Consider the following 12,043-nt stretch of genomic DNA (forward strand, 5'->3'; position numbering starts at 1 on the left):
TTAAAGGCTCGGGTGAGGTCTTAACACCGCGGCGTCTAGACACGCCGACTTTTGCAGCAGCTCGATAAAGTGCAACGATTAACGAGTTCGTACCTACGTACGACCACATGGTGCAGGTATAGTAACATAAGAGATTACACGCACGCGGTGGAAAAACCTGAGCGATGAGCGGTGAACCGCTCGATTTTTGCGTGATGTAAGCTTGTAGAATAATAATTATATTCATGTTGGTAAGTGAATACTGTACTGTAGTAAAAATTTATGTGCGTCAAGGAACTACTCGCCATGTGTGTCAACTACGGGATAAAAATAAAAGATGGAGGATCGATAGCCGAATTATATTAGAGCAGTAGGCGAAGTTGTTTGCTTTTTTACAAGGTCGCAGGACCCGCGGCGGATAACAACAGCTCCGATTCAAACGTCACGCGTGTTGACGAAGGACGACTAAGTCCGTTTACATATACTCGGAGCAAAATCTTTATTGCGGAATTGAATTTTAAAGATCGTTTCTATAGCGTCTTTGATCGACGATTGGCCTGTTTTAATATACTATAAATACAACTTTTAATCTCAATGCATCGCGAAGAGTTTCGTGGAGATTTCGCTCGCGATATTTAGCGATGGAAACGCGAAATTTTAAAACTTATTACCGCGTGCCGTATCTACGTGCCTAGAATTTATATAAATGCAGATTTTCGCTCAACTCAGCAATTGGTGCAAGAGTGCGTGCGTGCAGTTATACAACCTCGCTCTGTAGGATTAATTTTTGCGTACGTTATACGTATACGCGTATTTATAATCGCGCGGCTTGCTGATATAAGCAAAATTTGGTACTGCGGTTATACGAGTATACGCTATATTTAAATTACATATCTATACCCGCGGTGTCTGTAATACCAACCGATATGAAACACGCGTAGGTGTCAGGCTAGAGAGATAAACGTGTTTGCCGCAGTGGCACAAAGACGAGGCAAGGTTAAATTTCGCTTGTTAATTCTTACGGGCAATTATTCGGCATATCAACTTCGCCAAATTGAAACACACCGCCAGGAAAGATTACGCCGCGTCGTGTGACGTCTTCGCGGCCTTTTATACACGCTCGCCTAGCGTTCGTATTAACGTGATTTGCACTTTTCAGACTTCCAGATTCAACTAATCCAGAGTCTCGGTTCAGGCCGCGTAGGATAATTATCAATGATTCCGTACAATTTATAGGTATATATATAGTAAAACCCGAGACTTGAATGAAGAGCGAAAAACGTAAATAATTTTTTTTTTTTTTTTCAATACTTGCTGGGTAACGTCATCGAAATCTGCAAAATAGTCAATATATTTTACGATAATTGTTGGAACTAAGAGCTTTCTCTAACCTTTAGTTTTCGTTTAAATATTTTCCTGTGTTACAGCTGGATGCTATACAAACTTTTGGCGGAGTGTGTACTTATACTTATGACCTATATGTATACTATCACATACAGCAGCGCTCTAAAGTATTTTGACAATATGTAATTCGTTATTATTTTGATCCATCGTTTTTCATATTTTTCTATATTTTAACTTTATTTTCTACCAGACGAGAGTTTATTTTTTACAATTATTTAGAACATCGAATTTCTCAATTAATTAATTACCTCATTTCCTATCTTTGTCAACGTACTTTTGAGCACTACTGTACATGTAAAGCGCGCGATAAGGCTACTACTTTTCCAAGTTTCCTTGTCGCGGTCTGCATGATAAATGCAAGAGTTTGTTCGGCTGACAATAATCCAGCTTTATAATGCAAATGAGGGCATGTAACGTAATAAGTATATTCGTATATTCACATGCGGTTTAAGCAATTGAACGAAGAAAATTTTTTTCTAAGTAAAGAAAAACGACAGATTTAATATGGACCATATACTTTGGAAAACTATTCCGTACATTATAGTCGGCGATATGCTAATTACTATACCTAATTTGTGGAAACTAACCGCAGCATAGTACCTACAAATTGAAGAAACTTTTACAGAATAATGACGAATGATTGATAGCGTGATTAAAATATATTTGCGGTGACGACGGAGGCAAGCTATCTAAAAAAAATCGGGGTATCAGATATAAGTGTGCCGAGTTAATTGTCCGTGGAATGCGGTGCGCACACCTTGTTCGGTGAACGGGGTACGACCGGTGCATTATGGGTAGTGTTTCAAAATGTTGTTAGTTTATTGCGACATAGCAATAGAACGGTAACCTATCTGCACTTAAGATGATATAAACGACGCAGATTGACTGATCATTAAACGTATTATATTGCACATATGATTAATGTTGAGCATAATTATAACATATGTGATAATGGCATTGTGCATGAGCTTATTTTTCATTGGCATATGAAATACAGGGTATAATCTCAAAGTTATGCGTATACGGTATTACTATATAATTTTAATACACTCAATTTCGATTCTAAACAACCCGGTTATTTTTAATACATCGAAGAAGTCACGTTGATCTGCAATTATTGTATCGAAAAATTGGTACCACTGGCCGTTCCAATTACTATCTAACGAAAGCAAAAGTTAGATTTTGGATAATTGCAATAATTATACGTATTTCTTGGGCGAATGCAAACTTTGTCATCTCGTTGAAATATTATAACAATATAAATACACATATTTGATTATTTTTACCAACTTACAATATCAGGATTAAAAAAAAATCTGTTTCTCAAATCTTGTCTATTAAATTAAACTAATCAATTTATGGATGGAATGAGCTATACGACTTATTACAATCGTAGACAAACTGTATACAGCGTTGTTTGATTAAAAAAAAAAAACAATATTATATGTAACCAACGAGGATCTTTACAGAACTGTAATTCAGTTCGAACAAAAAAAAAAAAAAAAAAAAGAAAAAAAAATTGAATCACACGGGCTTTGCTCGATTAATCCAACTATTTATATATTCGTATCGCATCTTGAACGTGTGCACTTTACTCCAACCATTAATTAAATCGATGCATATCATTTATCGGGAACCAGTGATAATGAGTAAATATTGCAAAGGTTTGATTCACGACCTCTAAGCACCGGCAGAGGATATGGGCTCGAGTTGACGCGAATCGTGGTTTCCAGACCTCGGTTGGATCGCGATTAGACCGGACGCGGTGACAGAGAGAGAGAAAGAGAGAGAGAGAGAGAGAGAGAGAGGAGGAAAAAGGTAAAACCCAAAAAGAAGGAGAGGGGGAATGCAAGTAAAAAGCGAACGCAAAAAAAAAGAAAGAAAAAAATCGCCGTCGAGGGAGAGCGCCGGTCGCCTATTGCGGCTGCATTCCGCGCTACGCGACGCCTGCCACGTCACCGTATTCAGCAGAGCAACGGCACAGCTGCTGACGCGTGGAGGGCTCGTCAAGAGTAGCCAATGAGCGAGAAGCAGCGCGCGTCACACCTCCGCGGCAGCCAATCAGCGCTAGGCGACACACTTCTCGTCACGAAGACGCGTCTGTGACCTCGGTGAGGAGGTATTGCTGCTTAGCTGTGACTAAGTTCACCTCGACGAGAATATTCTCAAACGCGTTCTCTGTATGCGTTTGCGGTACACACTAACTTAAGCGGTAATTATTATAACCGTGACGAAACGCTAACTGGAATATCATCTACGTAGGATGGGATATGCACGTTTTGACCTTCCTATTATACGAGTATAAACGAACGTGAAATTCCCGTTTATTCATTTAGTGTACAAACGAACATTGCCGCGAAAATCTCGAAGGATTATTATTATTTGTTATCGGTTTATACTATAATGAAATTCGTTGAAATTAGATTATATATTTGACTTCCGCATCGTATAATATTTGCAGCGCTGCCGCCTTTTCATATGTATGCAGGTGTATATTGAAAGCAATTTACTTATTCGCACGAATATATCCTACGCATACCTACGTATGTATGTATTTTACATGCATGGAACGTGAGTGTATTACACGCGTTTCGTGTCTGCTGTATACGCAGAATTGCGCACTTTGAACATTAAGATTTTTACATCGTCATCGTTCGTTACCCAATATTTCCTCGTAGAAGACATTGAGTACAATTTACCAAATTACTCGGCAATTACACTAATTTAACTGCTAGTTTATATAATAATTTTTTAAGCTAAGCGACACTTATTGCTGCGCTGATTTTTTCTAAATACTGTTTATGTTTGTTTTTTTATACAATTGTTATATACAAATCGATGAACAGATTACCGTTTAGATGGTAAGAATGTAGAAAGTTCAGTGAGTAGATGGACCACGATATCGAATTTTCAAATACGCTGAAATTCATTTTATAGAAATTGGAAAAAGACAGAAAATTTGAAGTGTATAAAAGTCATAATGTATTTCAATTTACTACTTCGATATTATAAATTTAAAAAATCTGTAAAATCGGTTATCCCATTTTCCTTAAATTCAATGTCGTTACTCTTCAATTTTCCAATCTTCCCACATTCTCACCTTCACCTGTTCGGATATTTGAAATTGTTACATTATGCGAGTCACAATGTTTTACCCAATAATATCAAAACATTCTATATAAACCGCTAATTGACACTCTCCTCGAAATATTGATGTCATCACGTACATATAAGGTTTACTGGGCGTTAATTTTAAATTTTGCGATTTACGCATACCTATGCAACTACCCGAGCGTCAAATTATATATAATAAATAATTTGAAGCTATGCAATCGAAGGCCATCTATACGATATGGCAAGAAGGATCGAGGGTGGAGGGAGCTAAGAATTGGGGACAAAATATTATACAGAGCGGATTATATTTTGCGTATCGGTATCAAAAGGTGAGTGTGCATATCGATCGCGCAATACTTGCTACGTTTAATGCTTCGTCATACTTTGCAGCTATTGGTCGAACGTAGAAGGCTCGTCACGGCGACGCGACGTAGATGCAGATATAGTACATCGTATTAGTGTTTTAATAACACTACATAACAGCTGTATACACGTCTGGCTCGACGCAGGTATTAAAGAAAGATCGCGACGTCGTTGAACGTTCGTTGTTACTAACGGGATTTACCACTGTGGAAAGTTTGTTAGATGATGCATACTATAGAGGACAAGTATATACCTGATATAGGTTATGTTTACACTTTCCTACACGCACGTAAATTTCCAGAGGTCAAAAACTATTCTATAATAATTCGTGTCAAATGAATACGTGCTTTAGCTTTATAATTGCGCTGAATTAATTATTCTTGTTTCTACATCACATTCATTATTTACTCGAATTAGATGAACATGAGAAAATTATTATCTTTCAATCAACACCGAGAAACTAAGAGGCTCGCGATTTTTTATGTACAAAAATCGATCGCTCCTGATTATCGATATCAATTTAAGCATTAGCGAGTTCAAGATAATTATACAATTTGATAAATCAAACTTATATGTTCTTTTTAGACGATAATACAAATGCTGTTATCTATAGTTCAGAGACGGTGCGCACCTATTCATGTAATAGAAACGTGTCCACTTTGCGAAAAACTTTCCGAATTAATTGTAAAAATATGTTTTTCATCTCTGATTATATATTGTTTTTCCTTTAGAAAATTTATACACCTTAGAAAGATAAAATGATTTTCTTATCGCCTTGATTGCAGCGGTTCAAAGGCTAAAATTTACTAATAATGATCTGATTAATTTTTTGGTCATAACTACAATCTCTATGATAAACCGGAAATCGGCAGTCGAAAGTTCATTCAAATATGTTGCGTAGGACACGTCCGGCGTTTCGTAAAACCTGCATTACGTATACACATGCACCGTGAGTTTTTCTTGAATGGACTTGCCCGGCAACTTCAAGTCGTATTGCAACTCGTCTAGTTTATAAGCGTAGCCAACTTCGAGGTTTTGGTTGATTGTCACTTGTCACCCGGTCGATTCTAGGGAATTTTTTCTTGTCAGAAAAGGTTTGCTTCAGGCTACGAGCACGGATATCAGCCAATCAAAATTAAGTAAATTGAATCGCGCGCGCTCCCTCAGGTCCCTTCAGGAAAAACTCTCGGTATCTGTATGTTCATGACGCATATGTCGTATGAATTTAAAATTCAAACTCTTGACGAGTTCGCGCGCGTCACGAGGTGGAGACCTTTACACTGGCTATTCTGCATTTCAATTCGATATCTATACACGTGCACACATGAAACCGAGGCCTTGGTCTCTGTCAGTTGAGAGAAGTAAAAAGCGTATGAAAAACGACGGTAAGAAATACGATTTGGGAATATTCCGACGTTTCTCGGTACAGCTGTTTGTCAGTTTGAGGTTCCAAACTTCGAACTACGTGTCTATATATCATTATCCAGGAGTCCAATGATCATTAGCCAGGAAATTTGAATTTCCGCCATGTCACGTGTTGACGTTCGTTAATTCTTTCAAATCTTACGATGGGTTTAAACGGCTGCGCGAAATTCGGCGAAGGCTTATTGGTGCAGATACCTATGTTTAATTTACGTATAATCAAATACTAGACCGACTATTATTTATTGCGTTCAACTTTCGGCAGAACGTGCAAAGAATTTCGTTCGTCAGAGTCGAGTTGATTGGCACAATGGATTACGCTGTAAAAGTGCCCGTTATACGCTTGTCGCTACAGCTAACTGCTGCAGTATAAAAGTGAAGACTTATTATGTAGCAATTACTGCAAACCGTCGGCTCACGATGACATTTAGAGATTATTATAAACTGCAGCAGAAGGCGGTGACGAAATCCAATAACTTGTACAGCCGTGAACTTACAATAGCGTCTAGACGATATGCATGATTATACGTATGACGAAAAAGAGACATTACCTACATATTTGCTGTATGTATAATACAGCGGGTAACGAAATTGAATTCAAAGTTTTTTTTCTTCATCTCGCCACATTTATGATGTATCAAAAATAATTGTTTCCGTGGATACGGGATTGAAAAAGCGACAATAACGATAATCATCATTGTCATCACCATCGTTATGATTCTTATTTACGATTAGACGAGTAATGAATTTTCGAAACTTTCAGTCTGCATAGAATTTGATGTGTTGTATATAGTACAATATAGTTATATGCAGAATGACCTCGCTGATATACAATAACCGAGCGCTTTTATAATAAGCAAGAGGTACAGTTGGCCCGCACACGCATCGCAAACATTTAGATATACGTATAACACTAATGTATGCCTATACATTATTATAGGAGTCATAAGGTATACACTTGCTAAGTTTGAAGAAAAAGTAAACCACAAGTTGACAAAGAAAATGGATGTAAGAGGGAAAAAAAATGATAAATAATAACAATAATATTATCAGTCGCTTAATAAACTTAGAAGGAAATATGACCAAGAGAACGCCCACGCAGGCGAATTGATATGTACTCGTAGTATAAAATGTGAAACGAGATTCGTTCTGGGCTCTGCTCTGCTCTGCACTTTAGCCCACGCTCTGTCTGCCAGAGATAATTCTGCACTCATGTGGACGACAGTAAATTATTGTATTATACGCACCATTCCTCGAATTTCCTACGCCGGTCAATGCTCCGTTACAAGTTAGTTCTGATTTGAAAATTTAGCGTGCGATTGTTATACGCGAAGCCTCCATACGTCGCTTCCTTCCGTACTTTATACTACACACAACGTGCGCTATGTTTTGAATTGGTTGAAAAATGGATTCAAAGGTGGTTGAAATGGGCGTCGACGTATCGTTACGAAAAAATAAGTCATTATTCTGGAACTTGAGCGATAAACCGTACAAAGACTAAGTAATGAAGCGGAATATTGTTTTGCAAATACTTAACTGATCTCTAAGTCACTCAAAAGTTTGATATATAGTCACGATGTTCTTTGCTCAATGTTAACCGTTGAATAAATATCACTGACTTCAACCTCAACATGATATAAATGTAACGTGAAATAAGATCTTATAATTTGAGACGTTACCTGCGGACCTCCAATAGTCATGGTTTGAATAGTGTCCGAATCTTAGCGCAGCTTCTCAAAGAGTCAGAATCGGTAAAATACGATTGACGAGAAAATAATCGTCGAGTCTGCAGCTTTTCGATATAATATCTTCGTGTTCTTTTCCTTTTGTCACACGCACTCAATTCTACCGATCGAACATAAAAAGGGCGGACCTTTTTCACATTGGCACTAAAAATTACGAAAGCAATTATTGCCGATTATCCGCGAGGGTCTTAATACCGGGATAAAATTGATCGATCCTTTTCCGGGTATTGCTGGATCGCGTGTGATCGACACGCGTGAAAACAGACGACAGATTCGTTGCAACTGGCGGGAATCGACGGTCTGCAGATCGGTACGTATAATATACCCCCTGATGAGGCGTGCGACTGAAACTCCAGTTGGGGAGAAAAAGCAACGTTATCAACGGGCCAGCTCTATAATACCGATACAGACTGAACACAGTAGCTACTCGGTGTAATTATGACCGTGCACATGACTGCGCAGACTTGTATATACCTGATCGTACGTAAAAAGCGCACATATACGCTTTGGGGTCTGAGAATCTTCCCCCCACCTTCGGTCCCTCCCTCCCTCCCTCCCTCCCTCCCTTCCTTCTCCCGCAATCCCTCCTCCTCTCCTTTCGTTGTACCTACAAAGTGTTTGCACAAAGCGTGCGCACACACACACACTTCCTCCTCGTAGATATCGCTAATATACATCGAAATATAGTAATATAAACGAAATTTTCGTTTTGGATGTGGGTATGAGTATAATCGTTATACCTACAAAGCTGTTGATCGGTTGATGATAAATCGAAAAATTTTGTCTGTTAAGAGATAGTGCAGTAGCTACATATTATTAACACATATGTGTGTAACATGTATAGACGAAATCGACATATTATATTATATGAATTACGTAATACGTATATTATTCTACCACGAGTTATAAATTGTTATACTTATTATTGAGAGACTTGTGGGTATATTTTATACACCAACGATCATCGTCATCATCGTCATCATCATTCAGACGTTATACGGATGCGTTATAATCCATCACGGTATTAAATATGCATGTACGTACCTACGTACGTATGTGCATGTAAGTCACCGGCCGGGCATCGCACCATGCGGTGCAAAGTTCAAAATAGCTACCTAATGTTCGATATGTATTTTGCATATGTATACACGATGTGGACATGTATTTACGTATCAGTTTTTCGCACGCCTGAAAACACAGCGACGATTTTATCAGTCAGTCGGATTTAGTTTAAACGCGATTCAAATGTTTCAAATGCTCGTGTTTAAGATAAAAATTTTATTTAATATCGAGTTTGCAGTTTTTCAGGGTATTCCAGATTGTACGAAAAAGTTTGATAAATTCTCGCAATATCTTACTCAATTTTTTTTTTAAACAAAATTTACAATCTCGTTATAATCTGACTCGTTTCGTTACCGGTTATCACATATTACCTAAACGGCGTCATGAGATTCTTGCCTGTTGTCCACGGGTTGCCACGGGGTTATCGTTCGAGAAACACGGCGAGACTCGAACAGCACCACCCACTGTTTACGTTACGCCATGCACAGTTAATTTGGGTTACAGCTAATATCACTTGCGTAAGATTTATCATTTTATTTTTATTTATTTTTTTATTTTTTTTTTTTGTTTTTGTTTTTCTCTTCTCCTTAAAAACTAGACCTTCGGACGATAATAATGTCATTCCGAAAGCGATGTTTATCCGTTATCTTCCATTAATTTGTACTTCGGAGGGACACGTATTCGAATTTCGTCACTTTCACGCATTTACCGTACACTCGATAAAAAACCAAAAAAAAAAAAACAAAAAAAAATTCAGGAAAGTTTTACTTGCGAACCTGTTGAAAACCCAAAAAAAATACTGACGTATGGTATATTTGTACGGCATTACATCACGCTGCGTAATTATTCTTACATACACAGGCATATATGCGTATATGTATATGTACATAATTCTTATGAAAATCTTGCGGTGTAGTTTAATGTTTTTGCACACTATAAGCAATTTGTCTATTATAATTTATAGATGAAAAAAGGGAATATAATAAGCGATAATCGTAATGACTGGCAAAATCTTATACTGAACACAAAGTCTAATTTTGCTTCAGAGTATTTGCTGTTATACATGTACATCATATACGTTATACACATATTACATATAGCTATTGAATTATTATTCAACTTCATAAACGTTGCAAGTGATGAAAGCCAGAGGTCAGACGGAACGTTTCTCGGTATAACGGGTTGTCAATTTCTTTTAAACAATATCTTGCAAGCTCTTTGCTAAAAAATGTAAAACCGCGGCTGGTTCTATTCGAACGTTAAAACAAAATGTGAAATAGAAAAAAAATAAGATACGTTTATTATATCCGTGAACTTTGCTATCCGTGATTGTGATAATTTTCGTGCATGTGCGAGTGAAGATGAAGGGAAAGACAAAATTCGGTGGAGGTTTCAGTTTTAAAGAGTTGTAAACGTCGGGAGACAATTCAAACTGAAAACAATATCATTGGGACTCCGGCAAACACTCATTATGCGATCACAGTTGCATGTAGGGGAGAAAACGAATCATTCCACAGAACTTACGAGAGCTTTAAAATACTGATAATGTAGCAAACGGATCATTGGGTGACCCCTGTCAATTATCTCATGTGTTTGCTGCTGCTGATGCATGGTGACTGAATATAAATTTATAATCGCATATTATACATATTGCGCGAAATGCCAAGTGAATATTCGTTTCAAGTATTTTAAAGGCGTGTAATGAGATGAAAATTATCTCAACTCAGAACTCAAAAATGTGCTGCGGGTTATTCCGTCCCATTAATCATGGCTTATGGAAGATCAAGATGGAAGTTTATAAAATACAAGTCTCAGCTCGGGGTTGAATTAGGTGTGCAAGTGAAAAATTCCATTAGTATCGTCGGATAGTATGTCGAAAAATAATTGACACATATTTTTTCTTTTTTCAATTCAATATTCCCTAACAAAGATATAACAGTTTGAAATTGACGCGTGACGTCACAACGTGCTTAGATATAGATATACTACAATGTGAGAAATGTGTAAAAATGTGTGAATTGAAAAAAGAAAAAATACGTGTCAATTATTTTTCTATATTCTATCCGACGATACTGATGGAATTTTTCATTCGCACACTTAAATTTCGATAATATCTCACTGCGAGTCTCAAGTATCTAGATCACCAAAGCAATTCTTCCTTCTTAAATATTTTTGAACATTGTTTCGAGTTTGAAAAGCACGGCGAAGGTCGAACGTACCTGCGGTTTAAAAATACGATGGACATTTCTGTGACGAATGACTGGCTTAGAGAATTTAGTCTGCGTGGATTGACGGGTTGAAATTGTATAATACTTACGTATATTGTTTGCATACATATCTATGTAATATGCACGTAAGTATATTTGCAGAATGAATAATTTAGGCGAAACAATCGTGGGAATGGATTAACAAATATTTAAACGAACTATAGTGAAAGGACAAAACATGGCGACGTGTTTCACATAATTTTATAAAAATCTGGACCGCGTGCAAGGTTATACTCGGATATATTACACGAGCGAGTTGCAACGAAATGCATTATTTAATTAATTCCATCCAGTTATCCATGAGGAGTTATTTTTTCCCTCGCGATTACCACGCATTCAGTATCAATCGTTTCAGCCGCATATAAAAGTTATTCGCAGTCACTAACTACAGTCTCCATACAAAATATACTTTATCCACACAGTTTGCAAGAATAATTATTATTGCTGAGTAAATAATATCGCGTGTATTATAGTTCTTATACGGAGGTAATACGAGCTCCATAAAGTCCAGTTTTACGCCCTCGAGGTTGTTTTCAGAGTATCGATGGATAGACGCTACGATAATCAGCCTGCAAAGAGTCTCTCGTTGTTGCCAAGCAGATATTGTATCTCTGGCAGTCGGCGAGACATGCGAAACACAAATTTTCTAATCGAAATTGCGACAACGTTGATTTTTACGCAGTTTTC

General features: G+C 37.3%; 1 protein-coding gene across 4 annotated transcripts in view; it reads right to left on the minus strand.

The window, feature by feature from the left end:
- Window positions 1-12,043, minus strand: part of LOC124409843 (solute carrier family 2, facilitated glucose transporter member 1-like) — a 32,806-nt gene that overhangs the window by 4,142 nt on the left and 16,621 nt on the right. Inside the window, exon 1 of one of the 4 annotated variants that reach the window (XM_046887745.1) lies at window positions 7,962-8,466. The exons of the other annotated variants lie outside the window; for them this stretch is intronic. Coding sequence (XP_046743701.1) covers window positions 7,962-7,982 — 21 coding nt within the window. The 5' untranslated portion in view covers window positions 7,983-8,466. Of the gene's footprint in view, window positions 1-7,961; window positions 8,467-12,043 lie in introns of those variants that run through there. 4 annotated transcript variants of the gene reach the window in all.

Source organism: Diprion similis, chromosome 8 (assembly GCF_021155765.1).
Source record: "Diprion similis isolate iyDipSimi1 chromosome 8, iyDipSimi1.1, whole genome shotgun sequence".
NCBI lineage: Eukaryota > Metazoa > Arthropoda > Insecta > Hymenoptera > Diprionidae > Diprion > Diprion similis.